At 40.8% G+C, this 21340-nt stretch overlaps 1 protein-coding gene across 13 annotated transcripts in view; it reads left to right on the top strand.

Moving 5' to 3' along the window:
- LOC113026413 (unconventional myosin-IXAb-like) overlaps positions 1-21340 on the top strand; it is a 153062-nt gene that overhangs the window by 85572 nt on the left and 46150 nt on the right. For 8 of the 13 annotated variants that reach the window (XM_026175180.2, XM_026175185.2, XM_026175179.2 and 5 more), the window contains 4 exons: positions 3029-3129; positions 3884-4010; positions 12210-12299; positions 20995-21111. In XM_026175180.2, coding sequence (XP_026030965.1) covers positions 3029-3129; positions 3884-4010; positions 12210-12299; positions 20995-21111 — 435 coding nt within the window. The remainder of the gene's footprint in view (positions 1-3028; positions 3130-3883; positions 4011-12209; positions 12300-20994; positions 21112-21340) is intronic. The other 5 variants (XM_026175186.2, XM_080303795.1, XM_080303796.1 and 2 more) reach the window with 1 other exon arrangement.

Raw genomic sequence — 21340 nt, 5'->3', positions numbered from 1 at the left:
TGACTGCACCGGCCAGCTCAGCAGTACCAAAAGTGCTGAAAGCCCACAAAGGACTAAAGTGCATGATCGCAGAATTCTTTGCATGGTAATGAAACCAAGAAAAGAATGTGGTGGTATACAGAGGTAATGTTACACAAATGTGCCAAAGTCCAAATACTTAGAGAAGCTGACTGTCTTTTTCATTATGATCCATTACTTGGAAGCTTTGCTTTAGTAAATGGCTCCTTTCTGTTATTACTTTCTCGCACAATCCTCCCATCTCACTGTTTGCTGACACACTGTCTCTCCCAGAGGTCATTGAATGACCTCATGAGAGACCCCACCACCCAAGGAGATGATGTCAGTGTCTACACACACACACACACACACACACACACACACACACACACACACACACACACACACAGAAAGAGTGGCAGCTTTTGACAGCTGCCTGATGACCTGACCAACCCTCTGGGCCTGTTTGGCCTCTGACCTCTACCACTGGTCAATGTGTGCTGCAGTAAATAGAGACGCACTTTGAGCAGTGACAAGTGTGTACAGATTCCAGATGCAGCGTCTGGGGCTTAAAATACCACTTAAACAATGAATGTGAATGAAAAATCTGAGTATTTAACTAAAGATCCTAAAGACCAAACATTTTCTGGATGTTTGCATTTGATGTGTGCAGTCTGGTGTTTGGTTCTGGGTCTCGGTGGCTGCTGGTTTGCATTTTGCGCTTGTTTGGGTATCTCTGGTTTTTGGCTGTGTGGAATGTCTAGAGATGGGTTGGCATGCTGATGTTTTTTGCATGGCTGGTCCATGGAATAAATCTTGACTAAAGTCATGGTAAATAACAGGAAAGCCTTGACTGGACGCACGTTCAGTTTTAACAGAATCCTCGAGCGATCTGTTAAAAAGCTTCATGTGCACAGTCAGCAGGGTTCCCGGCTTGATTTAATGCACCAGAACTGTTGCAACTGGCCTGAAATTACAATTTCAAGCTCTGAAGTGAAAATAGACTCTTTGTTTAAAATAAGTAAGAACAGATTGTTTCTTAATCATCACTTTACTGCACTCAACAATCCCTTGTTCTTTTCTCGACTTTTGTCTGAGCACCACGAGCTAAGGTTTTGGTTTTCAACCCAAGTATTCCATTGCAATTGCCAAAATTGATCTCTTTATTTTCTCAACTTCCTTCAACGTATCACATTGTGCTGTTTGGCGCCGATTTAAAACATACCCGGCAATTTGAAAACTGGCTTTTCCTGAGTCTCGATGTAGCTCGAGAAGCCTCAAAACCCCTTTGTTGCAATTGGAGAAGCTCACTGTAGAAATGCGCTGATTGTTGGCTCTGCAGTTCCTGACAAGTTCGAAGCCAAAGGAAAACAATGGAGAAGCAGATGAGCGTTGAATGGTAAAGGGTACAAGAGGCAGATCCAGAGTGTGGATTATGGGTTCCTGTGTCTTCTCTCGCCGGCCGGTCACTGTGGTATGTGCTAATTATGTGCCTGACAGAGGCTCGCTGCTGGAGCAGAGACACGCCGACTAACTGGAGGGCTCGAAGAGACAAACACACACGCTATGATTGTATACGTACACATCCTCGCGCTGCTCATTCCTTTGCTTTACTCATTAATTGTTAAAACACTTTCAAACACTGTGCGATGGCTCATGATTACACAGGAATGTACTTGTGTTCACTTCGCAGGGTTTCCCCCTTCAACAGCTGAAATAAACCCTGTAAACTGTATTTTCTTTTACATTCATTACACAAAGGAATGTGCAGTTTCTATAAATAATTGCTGTTAGTTGCTTAGCTGAGTCTGATGACCATGATTATAAAACAGTTTAAAGTTCAGTTTCTACATTGTGGTCCAACCCAGTGAATGTGCTTTTCTCATAATTAACTGCCATGTGTCACATAAACTCATGTTAGACTTGACTTATGAATCTAAAGACGCAAGATTCAACTTGAGGGAGGCTATAAAAGGCTGATGGGATATTGTCGTCACCCTGCTGGGCGGGCAGGCAGGAGGCCGGGCGAGATAGACACCCAAGTTTGCGAATGTGAGAACTCCAGAATGAAGAGACATAGGACTACTACTGAAAATCTCGGACGAGTTCAAATCTGAGTAACCTCGGCCTCAAGTTCAGGGGTCAGAGGTTACGTTTTCTGAAAATCTTATGAATCTGATAACTTGAGAATGAAGTGACGCAGGAGTTTCAAATTTATACCATAGGTGCATTTACTAGGAGGCTGAGGGTTAAACTGGCTGCTGCCATTATTTTCTATTTCCTAGGGGTGGTCTTTTGCTGCTAAACCTCATCTGCTTCAATGCTTGACGTGATGCTCTGTCTGGCCTTTTTTCTCTTATGGCTAGCATCAACATTTTGGCACAAAAAAATGCTGCTCAGTGGATATTTTCTTTTCTGACCATTCTCTGTAACCCTAGAGATGATTCTGTGCTAAAATCCCAATAGAGCAGCAGTTTTTTTTAATTTTGCAGCAACAGTCATGCTGCGTTCAAAGGCACTTGCATAAAAATTAAGTCTCTGTTGCATTTTGATTTATTGAATTGCTTCTTTGTTATTGTCTGTTTTTACAAGTAGTTGAACTGGTGTACCTAATGAAGTGTCCAATAAGTTTATAAATAGAGCACATTAGTAAGACACAAATATCTAATATTTTAATCTTTGACTTTTTGCACATACGTTAGAAAATTGCAATAATTCACAATTATTTTAATTGCATTTTTAGAAAAAGCACTTAAAATAAATCTCATCAGGAGAGCTGAGGTCTTGTTATTGGGGTTCAGTGTTATTTTGCAACTTTCTTTGATAATTTGAGGAAATCGGGCACATTTTATATTAGAAGTTCTGTGGGGAAACCCTGCTTAGTGTCACAAAAAGACAGCATGCTGTCTTTTAGCTTCTGGTACACACTTTAATAACAGATACAATATAAAGAATCTTGTTTTTGTTGAATTTATGTGCTTTGTAGTGATTATGTGTTCGTCTGTTTTTGTGTGTTTCCACCTGACACCAGCAGGACTGCTTCACAGTGGAAGGAGAAGATCTAAAACACGACTTTGAGCGGCTGCAGCTGGCTATGGAGATGGTTGGCTTCCTGCCCACAACACGCAAACAGTAAGATTAGCTGCATGGCTACAACCATTAGCTTGTAACCTGTTCTTGTGTAAAACTGAGTAAGATTAAAGAACTACAAGCCAACAGTCAGAGTCTGAACGCTTTTAGAAACTTATCTCAGTACTTTTTTTATTTTATTTTATTTTTTTGAAGAAACCTATGCACTGGGACAAAAAACAGGGAATTGTCTAGCTATGATAATGTTACCACACTAAAGCAGACTAGCGCTCCCTCAGTACCCCTGCTCCTCTTGATGTTTTCACCACAAAGCATTTTTAGTCTCTCACAAGGTGCTTCAGCTTGTCTCAGCAGCTCAGAGCATGTTGTGCTTTCTTGTTTACTTTTTTACAGTCTTTCTAAGATTTAAATCACTAACTGAACTAACTGTTAGCTAAAAAAAATTATTGCAAAGTGTAATTTTTTAGCTTTAGCTAAAAAAAGAAGCGTGTATTCTTATCTTACTCTTGAAAAGAAAGCATATGAATTATATAATAAAATATATAAAAAATAAATACATTTTCCCAAATTTCCCAAAACTATTTCTATAGGGCTTCATATTAATACCTATGTTTTGTAAACCACAGTTCTTGGAAATTAATCGATAGGATTAATTACTTCAGTTTTTCAGTCCCTACAATATGTATTTAAGTATAAATACGTTTTCATGATGCCCTAATATCCACTGTAAAGCCTGCTCAGTAAGAAGGTGGAGTTTGTTGATGTGATAAAGAAAAGTACCTTTGTTCCTTTTCAGGATTTTCTCCCTGCTGTCAGCCATCCTCCACCTGGGAAACATCCGCTACAAGAAGAAGACCTACAGGGATGATTCCATCGATATCTGCAACCCAGAGGTCCTGCCCATCGTCTCAGAGCTGCTAGAGGTGAGCGGCATGGTGCAGATCGTGACATCTGTCCGCCAACACTGAATCAGCAGCATTAAAGTTGATTTGGCAGACATGAGTTTATGCTTTGAATCAATAAATGTCACAGAGCTGTGTATATCCAACATTGCTCTGTGAAAATCAAATGGAAAAATTGCACATTAAGATATCTGAGGAATTTATGGTGCTGACTTTAGGCTGAAATGCAAAACTCTTGATACTTTGAAGAGTAATAAAAAAATGAAGAATTGGAGCTGAACTTTACCACAGGGCTTGTTTGTTCTCCCAAAATTCCTTCTTTGCCGTTTTTTTATTCTCACAGACTTCATGAACTTTAAAAATAAGTAACATCCGCTCGAGCAAATAGGCGTTTTTCTATGCTCTGTTTTTGTTGAAAGCTGTGAGAAAAATGTGATTCCTCCCACAATGTGGGTTTTACAAAAAGCCTTTTAGAGAGCTGAGGATATAGGTATACAAGCACAGCTTGTGGTGACAGCGGAAGTTAAGAGGTGCTTCAGGTCCCAAAGAGCCGTCCACCCATCCAGTACTTTCACAAAGTACTGTTTGTGTAGAGGTTATTTTCAGAGCTCTTATCCTGGTCTGTTGTTGCTCTCCCACCAGGAACAATGAGTCCCTGTTACTGTCCCAATTTTAACTGCAAGGTTTAATCATATTTAAGTTATTGTAGGAGCATTTTAAATACAGATAAAAGCTTTGTTAAGGGTCATTGTGATTCATTTGTTTGTTAACAACTGTTGTTCTTTAATTCCGCTCCCTTTTAAAAACCAAAAAACGGTTGTTTTTGGCTTGTTTTGTCATTTCTTCAGCATTACACTCGGGCCATTTGTTTTCATACTGGGAGCACATTGTCTCTGAAGATGAAGTTCAAGTAGAGTTCATCCAGCCTTTGATTTCAGCAAAAATAATGTAGACTGTTGCAGTAAAACTCAGACTAAAAATAGACTCAAGAATAACATTAGTTCACGCCAGGCAGAAGTCAAGCTCTGCAGCAGTCGCTGCAGTCCAGCTGATCTCAGTCCCAGCCATATCAGCTGGTGGCTCAGCTGACATCCACCTCAGCATCCAGCTGGCAAATGTTATGTTAGGATCTACTGTCTAACCTGCTTATAGTTGCTGTGCATGTGCAAGCCACTTTGCAAGCCACTTTCACCCAAGCTCTTCCTTCTGTTGGTAGCTCCACCCATCCTGTGTTTTCAACATATGCATATGGAAGGGCGTTATAGAACAAAGGAAGTCACTCTTATTTTGACTGTAGTGGCTCTGAGTAAACTACACTTTTGGTGTTAAACAAAGCAGTTGAATGTTTGTTTGTTATTCCTCCTTTTTGTAATCTAATGACTGAGATATTTTATAACCATCTTTTTGTTTTGTTAACATTTAATAATGTAAAATTAACACATTTTAAAAGATGCTCTTGTGTACATACACAGACTGTATAAGAAAGATAGCACCCACTAATTTGCAGGTGTGCTTTTAAAATCCCAACTTAAAAAGCAGAGCATCATGATCATTACCATCTTGTTTCTTAGGAACCACATGTGACCATACAGTATGTTGTCAGCTAAGGCGAGCTAGCTTGGTTAGAAAGGTTCGTCCACAAACTACATCACCCAGACGTAGATACCTACTAAACAGTGCTAACCTTTAGCAACATTTGAGTGCGGGTGAAGCCTGTTACTCTGCTGCGGGCTCTTTCACTCACCTGTTCAGTACTGCATGACTTTAAGCGTCTGTGGAATTTCAACTGCTGGTGACTCTTTAACTCTCCTGGGGAAAATAGAGACCTGCAAAAACATTTACTGGCAGGGTTTATGTGCCACACAGTGTTTATAAGTTTATGAAGTTGAGCTGCATTTGGACTCATTCTTGACGTTGAAATCAGACCATAGACACACACAAACATGCACACACACATACATAGAAAGGACAGCTGAAATACCCACATGCTGCTTGGACGTGTCATTTCCCAGTCCCTGTTACAAACTGCAACAATTAGCCGGATGCGCTTGTTGAGTCGGTGACAAAACAATGTCCGAAGTGTGCCGGAGACTCCTGTCAACAGCACAGCGGGGATGTTATGACTGTGGAGTGTTCGCCTGTAACATCCAGGCTGGTCTCTTTGTTTCCCCCAGGGATCCAGAGTGGCAGTGCGGCGAGTTGAGCCACATGTAGGCCACATGCTCAGGGGTCAGTTTTTTAAGTTCAAGTTTATTTGGATGTCTGTTATTTGATGCAGAGCCTCTGGCTGTCTGTCTCTTGGGTCTTATAAGATATTCTTAAAAAGCCACGAAGAAAGAGAAGGAAAGAAAGAAAGCACAGTGCTGACCTGAAAGATGGGCTCATAATGAATCCCTGTTTTGAGTGGATCTTAAGCATTAACATTTGTGGTGAGATGCAGTCTTTTGGTTGGATGATGGGAAAATATTATCATTCATTATGTGACCATTGAATCAGGTAGGCAGAGAAGTTTAAAGACTGTGACAGATTAGGTGATCTAAGAGTTTACGTTTAAATACTACTTGTAGTGTTATTTAATGTACACAGTCTAGAAAAATAACAGGACCTGCTGGGAATCAAGATTGAGTTTAAATATTTACCCTTTGAAGCTTGGCAGTAGAACTACAAGCTCCTTGATCTGCCTATGATTTAGATATAGATATACTGAATTAGTATGACCTATGCAAATTGGTGATGTTGTTTCATCCTTGCAAGCTTAGCTTTACGCTAAGAATCTGAATGAGTGTCTAGACTACAGACAGGCACCATCAAAACTCGTTAGCACTTATGTTTTATTGATGGTGCATGGTTTTACTTTAAGGCACTGTGTGAGAGAGTCTGTTAAATGGTTAAAGAGGTTGTTCAGGTCAGCTGAAGGAAGTCTCATGTTGAGTCATGTGAGGCTAGGACTGCTTGAAGGCAAACTCTGGCTCTAAATGAGTCCTAATTTGCATGAATGTCCAGCGTTTGATGTGTAAAATGGTTTCGGGCAGGATGAGGTATGTTTACTGCTGCACTCACTGCTGCTGTGGCATATTAATGCAAAGCACCTTTCAAAGAGAACCTTGTGTAGATTGACGCACAAATGGGAATAAAGCCAAGTGCCACTTCCTGTTTCCTGTGGAGGTGAAACAGGAAGAGGAAGTAGAGCTTGTACAGGCTGATGTACAGTTGACAGACTGGATCCTCTGAGGTCTGGAGTTGAGTAATTTGACCTAACCAGAAACATTTCTGTGCAAACTGGAAACCAGCTTACAGAGAGAAGCTTTCTGTCTGAATAAATGCGCTGAAGCCTGAAACTGCTGATGGTAATTGAATGCTAAAAACAGTTTTTCTTTTGTCTATTTTTTTCTTTTTCTTCTTTATTTTAGACATTCGCTATTTATTTTGCTTTTTAATTGCTGCATTTAGTTTTGAATATGAAAACCAGCTGTCTAACGTTTGCGTTCTGCCCTTACAATAACCAGTTGCCACAGTTTATTCTTATATCTGATGTTAACTTACTAACAGCATCAGATATTAATCTACTCTGGACATTTACGAAAAGAGGATAGATATCTTTTATTGACTCCAGTAGGGAAACTCATTCTCTGCATTTAACTCATCCTTCTGTAAGTACAAGGAGCAGTGGGATCAACTCCAGATGTAAGCTTGGTCGCAGTAACAGAAGACTCAACCTTGCATGTTTTTGCTGGCAGGCAAACCTGGGGCTCCTGGAGGAAACTGCAAACTGCAAACAGAGGGGCCCTGTAAGCATCCAGGACCCTTTTTCAAACCCAAAGCAGCTATCGTGTTGTTTTGGGTTTTGATATGTAATAAAAAGATCTCCATTAGGACACAGACGGGCTACCAGGTGTCACTTTTAGCCCAGTTCAAATGATCTTTGAACCATGATAGTGTGTCTGCATAGGAGAAAACGTATGTGAGATGCATGGCACTGCGTTACTGTGTGTTTCTCCAGGCATTTGATTACAGTGAAGCATTCTGGGGATCCAACAATGTGTGCAATCTTTCAATAAACAGCATGTAGCTTGATGGGGAGGACTCTCTGTGTAGGTTAAAGTGGACCTGGACAGATCAAAAAAGGCTGCAGATTATTAAATTGTGTCTTGTCAGCAGGATGCTAAAGTACCAATAATAGTCCAGTTACCACAGACTGATTGGTTCACACATTTTTGACACTGCCTACAACAGGTTGACGATGGTCTACACTGCTTTGCATATTATTAATGCAAAATCACACTGTCAATTTAGACATTAATGGTGATAAATAATGTTGACAGGGAAAGCCTAAAGTCCTTTCAAAACAGACCTGGGCATTATACGGCCTCCTGACCACCTCCTGCCCCATGAGTGTCCCTGACCAGCCCGCCACACATCAACAGGAAGTCAGGACTCAAACCTAAATCTTGCAGTTGTCTTGTTTCGGTTGCCAATTACTCTTTCATACACCCCCCCCCCCACCAGAAATTCTGTTTCAGGGTGAAATCACAATATAACTTTGTTGCTTTTATTTTGAAGGCTACTGAAAGTTTTCTTTGCACTCATGCATCTGCAGTCTCACTGTGGAAGCAATGGAACTGACGCTCATGAGAAGTGTGTTTTCTAGCCCCAACAGGCTTTAGCTGACACGCACAAAAAGATAGATTGATGCCGCATGCAGAGTTTTTAACAAACACATAAACCGCTAAATATTCGTTTACTGAAGTCAGAGGTAAAGCCATCTGCTTGGTTTGTGGAGAGCAGATTACCATGTTTAAGGATTACAATTTGAATTATCATTATGAGACTAAACATTCAGAGAAATACAAGAACTTGACCGATGCAGAGTGGAAACAGTGGAAACATATTTGAACCTTTACTAGCAAAGCTGCTATGGAGTATGGTGCTAGAGTATAGGACCTGAGAGCAGGAGTTTGAGGGTTTTGGGAGAAGAATGGCAGATTTGAGAGAGAATAGAAGGCACTAGAGGTGGGAATCACCATACATCCCACGATACGATATTATCACAATACTTAACGCATGATACGATATTATTGCAATTTTTAAAAATATTTTGCAATATTCAGATTCTGTACATAAAGGTAAACTTTATCAATATTCATTTTATCTAATATCAAATTCTCACACTCAGTCTTTCTCTCATTTCAGTCAGTTTTATTGTTGACAAACTGAACGGTTTGTATTACAGTCTAGTCCAACTTAACTGAATGCTAAATAAAAAAGTTTAAAACGTAATTAAAATAAAACGTGTCTTAAATTAAAATAAGTAAACTGTCATGTTTATTGCTGCCATAAAAAAGTTAAACATATTTGGACAGTGAAGGAATGTCAGGATTCTTGCTCAGAAAAAGGATCAACATGCTCTGAAGTCAGAGCACAAAAACTTTTTTTGTAACAAAATATCGATTTCTGCTGTCCCTGTATCGATACATTATTAGCAAAAAAAATATCACGATACTACACAGTATCGATTTTTTCCCCCACCCCTAGAAGTAGGGCTGGGCGATATATCGAGTTTTTTTAAAAATATCGATATATTTTCATACGAGATATAAGATGTGACAATATCGTTTATATCGATATAGTCTATGTTACGTTATAATTATACTTGTGGAGCCGCAGGTTTGCCTCTCTTTCGTCCACTTTTGTCTCTACGCTGCGTTACTCGGCCTCGCCTCTCCTTCACTGAACACAACTCCGCCTCCCCCATAGCTTCACCTGCAGGCAATGACAAGATGAAAGCGGAAAATCTCCGTTAGCGAGTTACCGTGTGTGGGGCTGGACGGTGTCAACGTGTTAGCGAGCTAACCGCGCTAACGACATGCAGCCCGGAGGTGCTGCACGGCCTAAAATCCTTTCATTTTCTCAGAAATCGACAGTGCACCTTATGTATGAATTCTGGTTGTGCTTACTGACCGCGAACCGATTTTATGTGGTACACAGCGCTCAGCAATCTGTCAAAAAATGTTTTAATATGACTTTGCTAAGCTACGGAGTTGCACCGCTTGATGGATTGTCGGAGGACTACGGCTACCGAGGAGGAGCCTCGCGGAGTGATATGTACTGTGTGTGTATAAGGACCACAAATGGCACCTGTTCAGAGACGTGGTGCAGCTGTGAAATCTGTCTCTTTGTTATTACGCTCAGCGTCTATTAGTTTACATTTTGACTGCACAATTGTGAGCTTTTTGTTATGCACAAAAACAACATTGTTTTCTTTTATTTATGGACCATGATTATTTAATAAATGCTGATAATTTATTTTTGAGTAATTTCTTCATGTACATCTACGCTGTATGTAAATAAAAGTGCCCGTGTGACAGCTGGGACACGGTGTGACTAAGAACTCTCTTTTTGTTCTTAACTTATGGCTTTAAAAAAAAAATATCGAGATATATATCTTATATCGCCATCCAGCTAAAAAATATCGAGATATGAATTTTGGGTCATAGCGCCCAGCCCTACCTAGAAGGCACACTTACCTGTGGCTCTACTACAGTAGGCCCACCACCTCACAGCTGAAACTTGTGTGAACCTCTAATATGCAGATGCAATATCACTGGCTCATATTTTCCTATAGAGTTCTATTCAGGATTCTTTGTGTGCAATGTCTCTGGAAAACCGTCATGCTCAGATCAGGCGGCTCTGCTGTGTTTGCTTTTACTTTTTGTCCTCACTAGGATCTAAAGGTGCTCCAAAAAAATGGCTGACTTCAGTTCAGAATCACTGGCCCCAAACTGGTGCTTACAAACTTCTGATTATTAGAGTATTAAGATCTGTGATCATGACAGGGCATCGCGCCTGTCACCAAGCAACTAATACATGGAAATGTACCAGTTGAAGACCAATCACTGAGCTGCAGAATAGGCTTTGCTCTTTGTGGAGGGATTACCAGGCAGTGTGAAATGAGGTCTGATTATGCCCCCCGCTCCCCACCAACCCACTCACTGCAGAGTTGACTTGTCCTGCCCCCCCCCCCAAATTTATGTCAAAGCATTTAGAGGCCACTGACAGAAATAGATCCATAATGGTATTAACTATAACATTGACACCCTTGCTCTTTAAACATGAAGACATCAGGCAGCCTTGCGATGGCTTGTTCTCACATGTATACACACACACGCGGAAACACACACACACAGTCTCAGGAGCAGCTGTTCGGCCCACGCCCATAATCCCCGTAGATGGAGGAGATGTGTGCAGTGACATCTGCTTCTCCCAGTGTGGCCCTGTCATCGCTGGTTTGTCTGGGGCCATTTTTAGAGTGAACACAAACTCAAATGGAAAGTCATATAGTACTGTACTGAATATCATGTGTGCTGCTTTTGTGTCAGCTACGTTGGTTAAAAGTGGAAGAGATGTCAGAGTTATGGTCAGCTAAATACATACAGACAATATGTGACAAACACTACAACTGAATCAAACAATCATCTGCGTATAGGTAATAGAACCAAATGGGATTGTCTGTTTTGGACTTGCTGACATTTCATCAAATGAGTGAAAGAGTACCGATTGGGTAAACTTATAAATTAGCTGCATAGTGATACAGCGGTTAGCTTTGTAACCTCACAGCAAGAAGGTCATCAGTTTGAACCTCCCAGCCAGCTGGAGCTGAGTGTGTATGTTCTCCCTGAGCCTGTGTGGGTTTCCTCTGGGTACTCCAGTTTCCTCCCACAGTCCAAAGACACCGCTGGTTCCAAACTGTCCGCGGTTGTATGAATGCTGTGTGAATATATGGTATAATGTGGCTTTAAATGGCTGTAATAGATACCACGAGGGACATATTGGTGAAACATGCATAATGACTAAGTTTAAAAGGCCTTTATTCTGTGTACCTAGTGCAACCTCACTGTGGGAACTGTAGGATACATAGTCAGTCACCATATCTCTGCTCCCATATCTTTGCAATCTGTCTCCTGTAAATCCCCCCAGCTTTGCTGAATGTCTTATTTCATTAGTCTCCTAATCAATGTTATCATCATCATTGCCTGTAAAATAAACAGTAAATCTCATTTCAGGTTACATTTTACTGATAGAGTAGAAGTGATCCTGTGTTATAGCTATTGTGGGTGATATCCCTTTGTCATCACTGATTATTTGTTAATAAGTCCAGTAGTGAGTGCCCTGATGTCTTCCTTGAAAATGACACTTTTATTCTTGCTTTTCTTTTGTGCACAGGTGAAGGAGGAGATGCTTCTTGAAGCACTGACAACCAGGAAGACGGTGACTGTTGGAGAAAGGCTCATAGTGCCCTACAAGCTTGCAGAGGTAACCGCACCAGAGTGAGACACGTGCCCCAAATGCAGTGGCTTTGTCTTACCGTCTAAAGCTGCTAAATCTTCTATGAACCTCTAGTCCTTCGGTGCCACGACACATTTAAGAAAATGCAGCAAAACAATATTCGTCTGTTCTGCTTCTTGATGGCGCTGCTCTGTGGTGTCAGCAGGAGCGTGGCTTCATCACATCCAGTGAGTCTCAGTAAAAGCACGTTGTTGCTGAACGTTTTGTTTTGAAGTGCGTCATCTGTACTGGAGATTCTTTGTTTGTGTTTGCTTGCTTTAGAGTTTGTCTGGGGAGTTTGTTGTGGCATTCTCTTTTGATAGGGGTCTTCCTCTGCAACTTCCTGTTTCCTGTTAAGCCAAGCAGTGGCGGTTTGAGTTAACCATGTTCTTTAGACTCACAGTCTGAAGAATTTACCTCTTTGTTGCCTCTTTTGACCTAGATAAACTCCACTGAAGGGCATCAGAGTGCTGCTGAATATTAATATTCAGTGAAGTTTGCTTATCTCTCCCTCCAAGCTCAGCAAAGCACTGCATAGTCCTGCTCTGTGCTTGTGGCTTCAGGGCCTTTTGTCTGAGGAAGGAAATGCTACACATTGATTGCCTGTAACCCCGTTAAGCTCCACCTCTCCATCTGATCCACAGCCTAGTTTCACCCAACAATGGTTGTTCCCACTCTCCCACACCCCCGTTGCTTCAGTCATGTGTTCTTGTCTTAGGAATGTGCAACCTCCACTGGAATATACAGCACAGAGGCCAGAAACACGATCCTGCCTCAGTCTGTTTGTCTGTCTCTTTCTCCTCCAGTCGCATATGTTTCAAAGCATAAATTCACTTATTTTTGGACTGGCTGTGTGAGACAGGCTCAGACGATGTGATCAGAACTCTATTCCTGGATTAGAGCTGCATTTCTGATTAAATGATGTTCGCTTCTGGCTTCTGGTGTTTTCCCCCTCTGTCCTTGTTGAGGTGGTCGTATCTCGAGAAGAGCAAGAGATAAAAGGATTCACGGGTACCTGCAGAAACCTTCAGGTACTATGTGGAGGAAGTGGTAAAAAAAATAATAAAAAAACGAAAACAACAGCAGATTAGCATTATAGGAAATCCTCAACTATCCACTCAAAGAAAGAAAAACGTGTCATATATAACATGTTACTTTTAATTTGTGCCAAGATTTATGCAATCCATGGAGACAGGGCAGACTCGGTTTATTGCTCTAATTCAGATTGCGTACAGAACATTGTTATCTATCAAGTAGCAGCACATAACAGATAATGATTACTACTTCGCACTATATATGTAGACCGCAAACATATTTTATTAAAAATATTTTTTTAAAACAATATTAAAATGTTTCATAATGATGAAATTAACATTTAACATTAGATTAATATTACATATATAAATAAGGCACAAGTTTGGACAAACTGGTGCACTTCATGCTAGCTTTAACTCTTTACCCCATAAAGACGACGTTTAACACCTCAGTTTATGTCAATAAAGACGTGGCTCGATGACCATTAGAATAGTTTCTTGGTTTTTCCAAGAAAAACTCTGTACAGGCAGAGACCACCCTCACTAACCTCTGTTCGTTAAACAGGTCTAATACGAAAGAAACCACTCAGTTCAGAAAAAGTGTTTCAAGGGTTACTCCTTGTAGCCTTTCAGGAGGTAAAGAGTTCAGTTTAGCTTTTAGCTAGCTTTACATGGATGTTGCTGCAAATGCACTGTGTCATTCAGCCTGGCCTCTGTAGGGGAATGACCATATTAGGGAGATCTACTCTTCTAGTATCGCACAGGGCCAAGAGCAGAAAAAAACTGTCTGAAAAAATGAGTTTAGAGTCTGAAGCCTGAGGTTTTGGCTCATAGAGTTTGTTTGTCCTCATTATTTGAACGTTTGGCCACATTCAAGATGGGCATCCTCAGCTGTAAGAGTATATGTGTCACAGAGAATAAGGAAAAGTATAATGGATCCACCATAAGCATTATAACAGCGATCCTTAATTCAGCCTTTAAACTAAATCAAATACCAGAGGCCATGCCATTTCCCGCATGTCATCCCCCCACACTCTTTCCCCAGTTTCGTGTCCACTCATTGCGGCATCAGTAAAAGCATAATGCCAGAAAATCACACTCCACGTAAAATTAGAAGTGAAAACCTGCCCCGATCTGACGGAGGGTCGTGGGAGCGAGTCGAGGCCACCTGTGGAATCCATAACACGCCTGTTTTTATACAAAGGAAATGTGGAAAAAAGAACCTGGCAGATGTTGCTGGTTCTTCTCAGAAATGATTTCTTCCTGCTTGGATAAGAATGGTTGAGAAAATGTGCTAGGCAGCTGTCCCATCCACCCGCAGTGGAGGTGGGGAAATTTGGATGAGGTGTTCGACCTGCTGAACCTCAGCAAGCTGCGGATTGGAAGATGTTGGTTTTCTAACTTTATCGCAGACAGTCCCGAACCTGAGTGGACGATCTCTGGTTGAATCATGTAGCTCTTGGGGTTTATCATAGAGGAATAATGAGAGTAAAAGTAAAACCCAGCTCAAGCAGGAAGATTGTGCTTGGCAGCTATTGTTCTGTCATTCAAGCTTCCTCAAGAAGTTACTTACTACTACTACTATGACTTACTACTCCTACTACTTAAGCTGGCTGTGCCACAAATAGAGAAATAGTGCAATTACTGTTCGTCATGTCTAACTAAATGTTAAAGTTTCACATTCAAAAATATGTTTTGGACATTGTTTATAAACATGCATATTCAGAGTTTGACAGATTGTTTTCAGATTCTTTTGCTGAAAGTAGAACATTTCTTTCAGCAGAAATCTGTTTTGAGCTGCAGATTTTTTACTATCTTAGTTGTACGTAGTTTAAACATAGTTTAAAAGCCAGTCACACAAAAAGGTAACTCACACAAGTTTGGTGTGGAAATTTGAAGCCTGCATTGAGCAGTATCTCAGTAACATTTCAACCATCTTTATATATACATTAGCTGTCAGACGTAAGCTAATAGTGAAAGCAGGATATTTTTTTTTACGTTTTTTAAGTTGTGAAACGTAAAGAAAAAAGAAGGGTTGTTGGTCAAGAATGTGATGTCATAAAAAGGGGGTACGGTCATCTCAGGCACACAGGCCATCTGCTGCTCAAAAATACTGTTTTGTAACAAAAGAAATAAAGAAAAAAGATTTTGTTTGACATCAAGGCTCCAGCCCGGTCACGACCCTCAATTGGATGAGCAGGAAAAAATTAATGGGCTTTATTAAATAGCTGTTATTATAGATATCCTTTGTTATCCAAGCTGGATGCACATAACTCTGACCCCAGTGTGATTTAGTCTGGGTTTAGAAGCGAGTGTGTACATGTGTGAGATCTTGATTGCATGCATGTGTGTGTGTGTCTGTAAGCATGCGTGGGTCCATGCTGGTCACGATAAGGCAAGCGGTTTGACAATTTTGATGTGGCTACAGATTATTTGACTCTACCACTTCCTTCTTCCTGTTTGAAAGACAGACATATTGAAAGAGAAGTGTATGTGCGGGGATCAGGCGTTGATGGTGGGGAATAATCAGACCCTCATTCAAATGGCTTCCATTCATCTATGAGGCGTCACTTTATGATAGTTTTAAGCTATATGATGATGAGAAGTATAAAACCACTCCCCTATTGGTGATGGATTGTAAAATGCATCAAAAACACCCAGTAAACATACATATATGGGCACTGACACAGATAACAAGTACATAAATGCAAATGAAAAACATATGCATACTGGCATATTGTGGTGAAATACCTAGATAAAACATCCTGCAGCGAGGAAGCTAGCAGGCCACGTGCAGTGTGAGCTCATGCTGGTGTTTCACACCTCCTGTGGTTTTTCAAGGAGGAGGAACGAGAGAAAGAGATGGAGACAGAGAAAACAACAAGTTCCCCTTCCAGGGCTTTATAATCAGAAACACCAGCTAAGACCCAGTTTAACAGTCCGTATTGCTGCACTTTCCAAAAGCCTCCGATAAAGTCCTGCTAATTATTTCATCTGTTGCTTAGGTGGGCATTGAGTGAAACATTTTCTACGCATTTGCTTCCAGCCATATTCCCTTCTAGTTCCTAACTTGTCCCATTTTTATGAATAATTAAGTGACATGGCAAAATACAGAGACGACACGTGCTCAGTGGGCATGTCAAATGTTCACTTCAGATCTGCCAATCCCAAGTTCCTGCTGCAGCAATTAAATTGTGATTCTATTTGTATTATTCATATCAATCTTACATAAGTCTGTGGGCACAGAGACGTCACAGGCCTGCCTGCTAAAAATATATCACAAGCAATCAATAATGTAAAAGAGAGGAGGCAGCTTTTAAAAATGCACGTTTTTGCTTCATCATAGTGGTTTGCTGCAAGACTTTCAGTCCTTCGTGCATCTGCGTTGGTGTGCTCGGCCTCTGCAGTTATTAAAATAGTGGTTAGAATAGGCCCAAAAAACTTTTAGTAGAAACTATCATCTCTTATGGTTTCAGCTAGCCCACAGATATCAACAATAAGTGTATGATCTGAGAGGAGAACACTAACATAGCAGCAAAGCAAAAAGACATACTCGGAGACCAACACCCCTGCTGAGAAAAACATGCCCTCCTTTGGAAGAACACCTAGCTAACCCTCTAAATGTTTTTGACACCTCCCTCATGGTAATCAGTAGTAACCTTTACTCTCATAGGAAGTCATTTCAACTGCTCCCCTCAAAGCTGAGAAAGGCTTAACTTGTGAGCCTGCACCAGCAGTTATTTTACTTCTTGCTGCTTGAAGGCAATGAATGCCATTGATATTCTGAAGACAGTGGATCGCCGTGCTCCTAATTGCTAGGTAGCAAACTGCTATAGTTAGCTAACAATACTGGTAGCTTTCTGATTTATCTACATTCTGCATATAACTGTTATAGGACTAAAACTGCATGTGTAGGAATACTGAGTCTCCAGATCCTATCTGCCAGAATCTAGTTTTTATCTCAATAAATGCTTAGCTAGCCTGGTATTAGTGCATCCCATAAAAAAATGGTAAATGTTCGATCATTCCAGTCTGCCTGCCAGGAATATTTGGGGTTACTATCTTGCCCAAGGATATTTGGGCTGCTCTCCGATGCATCCACTGGAGCATGACTGTGTATGAATGTTACATAGAAAGCACTTAAAAATGTTGTATCCATCACTTTATAAAACGAGAGTAGAAAAGGACTGTATAAGAATAACTGGTTCTGCTGAAGGTTTCCTCCTGTTAAAAGGGAGTTTTTCCTTACCACTGTCACTAAGTGCCTGATCATAAGGGGTCTTCTGATTGTTGGGGTATTCTCTTAATTAACGTAGGGTCTTTACCTTACAATATAAAGTACCTTGAGGCAACTTTTTTTTAGGCATTATATATGTTGAATTGTGAAGTTGACTGACTTGAATTTGCCATAGGGCTTTTCGATAGTCACATGACATAAGGCTCTGTGAGGGATAAACCTACATCAAGATGAGAGAGTTATTTACAACAACACAACTGATTCTGTGATTCTTTTTGATTGTCCCATAGATGAAATCCTCTCTGATTGGATCACACTTAGCAGCCTTTTCGGATTGGGGTATTGCACAAATATTTTGGGGTTCCTGGCATAAAAATATTTGACCTAGCTGAAGCAGATTTCCTTTGTGTCATTACACTCCCTGTTCAATCATAACACTTATTAGTGACAGAGAACATGCTCTGGTGTCCAAGTCAGGTCTGCTTATGTTAGCTTAGCATGATTTTCATCGTCTCTAAAGAGAAAGAATAGTTGCTGTTTTGCTCATTGAGGCACAGTGGGTTGGGTTTTTTTAATGGATCACAAAGTGAACTATAAAAAATGTTGTGCAAATACTAATCTGTAGGTCTGGAGATACTTAAGGCTCTGGCTCATGACTGAAAACTCAAAAAGTATTACAGCACTGTGCACAGCGAGCCTACAAAACATAAGACCACTAACTCTGAGCAGACAGGGAACTTAAACAGGGGCTCTGTTTGCCCTTTAAATACAAAGTGGCTGTTATACTGCCTAACAGTTTATTCATAACAGGAGCCTCGGGTACATTGCCTTTTCTAAGTTACAGTAGCACAGCCACTGATAGGCTGTTAACATTGATGGTAACTTACTCAATCTTACTCAAGCAAGTAGCTCGATTATTTTTCCTTAAGCAACTTCTGATTGTTGACTGCTGGCTCTTTTCAGTTGCCTGTTGCTGTAATTATACATCCTGATGTTTTGATGCCTAAAAATAAAATAACCATGTTATACATTAATGGAACAAAGGTTATTAATTTAGGTTTGAAATAAGAGGATTGATCCTCACGTGTCTGTAACATTAAATCACTCAATACTGTAAACTGCAAAGCTGCTACGCTGGTCATTTTAAACCACTTCAAGGTCACTTTAAATGATTCAACTGTAAATTGGAAACTTAGACTGTTATTGATCCTTTTTACCCTAATTTTAAAATGTATATTTATTCCTTTTATCTTTACCTCAGTCTTAAGTGTATATTTATTCTTATTCTTCTTATATTTATTGTTGTTTTTTGCACTGAATGGAACTGGAGCCTTGTCGCACGTCTCTCTATATACTGTACTGTATATAGCAGAGATGACAATAAAGTTAACTTTGACTTTGATTATGCTTAGGATCAATGCTAGCAACTAGAGAAAAACTAGCAATGCATTGCAAAAACACAATGCCAGTCACCTCTGCTCATCTAAATAATAATAATAAATCATGATCATATACACTTAGTGTCCATTATATTTGGTAGTACCACGTTGGATCTCTGGTTACTGCAGATTTGTCGACTGCACATCCATGATGCAAATCTCCTGCTCTGCCACATCCTAAAGATGCTCTGTTGGTGTTAGGGCCGAGAGGGCCAGGCTGTGTGTGTGCACTCAAATGCAGACACAGAGGGAGGCAAAACGGGCGTGAACACAGTGCTTTATTTACAGTGCCTAGTGAACTTACAAAGCAGGAAACTGTGGAAGCTATGAACTGTGGAAACTATGAACTGTGAATTGTGAGGCCAAACTATGAACATGAAACTCTGAGTGCTATGACTAGGTGCTAGATTTCACGGATGGATCCTGGGAATGGAAAAAGGGGCAGCGGCTTGGATGGAGGTACGCAGTCAGCGTTGTAGTTTAAAGTGTCATGCGAGGAGGGGGTGTCCAAGGGGTTCCGGGTGAGGAGTATCCAGAGAGGATCCAGAATATACTTGGAGTGAGGGACTTGGCAGGGAGGCAGGCAGGTGTAGTCCAATGATGGAAAGGAAGCAACCAGATGACAGAACCAGCATCCAGGCGGAGATGTGAGTAGTTTAGCTTGGGAAGTGCGACTGACAGGTGGGTCCTATGACAAAGAAAACACGGTGAGGAGAAAAGCAGTAGTTAAGGGGCTCTCACAAGGGCTTGGCGGTGTAGCACTAACGTGAGTTAGCAAAAGATCTGGCAGAGGTCTGTTGTGAATGCTGGTCTTATATGCTGGTGACTTGATTGGAACCAGCTGTGGAAGCTGATTGGAGTCTCTGCCTGAAGGTGGAGCCCAGCGGAGTGGAAAAACCCCGTACTCACCCGGACCATGACAGTTGGATTAAAATCTGGTGACTGCGGAAGTCGTTTTAAAACCGTGAACTCACTCTCATGTTCAGGAAACCAGTTTAAGATGATCTGAGCTTTGTGACGTGGTGTGTTATCCCACCAGAAGATTGGGTGCACTTTGTTCATACGGCAACAGACATGAGCATCAAATATACTCAGGTAGGCTGTGATGTTTAAAGGATGCTCAGTTGGCACTAAGGGTCAGGAAAAATTCCCCAGACAATTACACTACCAGCACCAGCCTGACCTGATGATACAAGGCAGGATGGATCCATGCTTTCATGCTGTTCACACCAAATTCTGACACTACGGTCTGACTGTTGCAGCAATGTTTGTTGTTGCACCAACAACCATGCCACATTAAAAGTACTTAAATGACTTCTCTGCCCCGTTCTAATGCTCAGTTTGAACTTCAGCAGGTTGTCTTGATCGTGTCCACTGGCTGAATTGATATCTGTATTAACTAGCAGCTGAACGAGTTTACACATAAAATGTCTTTGCGTGCATATTCAGTACTTTTGTGTGCATAGAGATTAAGCTAAGAAGACCATAACATCAGTCATTTAAAGTTGGAGCTTCTGGTATGTAGATTATTCTTGCAGTCAGGCTAACTTCTTTCCTGTGCTTTGAGTCTTTAGGCAGATCAAAGTTAATGTTTGAATAAATGTTGTTGTTTTCAGAAAAATCTGGATGAGGTTTTTGTTGCAGCCATCGCCAAATTATGAGCAGTTTTTTATTTAAAACACCATCCACTGATTCATTTTTCTCCATTGCTTTTCTGTCTGTTTAATCTCTTCCATCAAATGTTTCAGCTGCAGCAGGATTTTATTAGAACGTTTTCTCTGCCCACTTTACACATTTAACATTACAATGATCCAGTAACAGAACAAGTGGGGAAAAAAAGCTAAAAAAGTTACTTGAGCAAGACTGTGAGTGAAAGCGGTAAACATCCACAGAGCTAGCTTCTGTTTCAGATTATAAAATCCATATGTTTTTGATCACGTTGTTTGTCTGTGTGTGTGTTTGTTTGTGTGTAGGCAGGCACAGTGAGGGACTCCATGGCCAAGTCACTGTACAGCGCGCTGTTTGACTGGATTGTGTTCAGGACCAACCATGCCCTGCTGAACAACAAGGACCTGGAGGACAGTTCAAAGGTAGGAATGAAAACACACTCCACGAACACAGAGTCAGACACCTTTAACAAGGTCTAAACTGGATATCTCTGATTAGATCGCCTTTCCTCCAGTTATTGTCGTCTTGATTTCACCTGTGTGTGTGTGTGTGTGTGTGTGTGTGTGTGTGTGTGTGTGTGTGTGTGTGTGTCCAAGTGTCCAAATAAAGTGATCTCCCTCAAAATTCATATTAGAAATATCCTTCAAATAT

Source organism: Astatotilapia calliptera, chromosome 7 (genome assembly GCF_964374335.1).
Source record: "Astatotilapia calliptera chromosome 7, fAstCal68.1, whole genome shotgun sequence".
Classification (NCBI taxonomy): domain Eukaryota; kingdom Metazoa; phylum Chordata; class Actinopteri; order Cichliformes; family Cichlidae; genus Astatotilapia; species Astatotilapia calliptera.
This window is presented reverse-complemented; position numbering and strand designations above follow the sequence as displayed.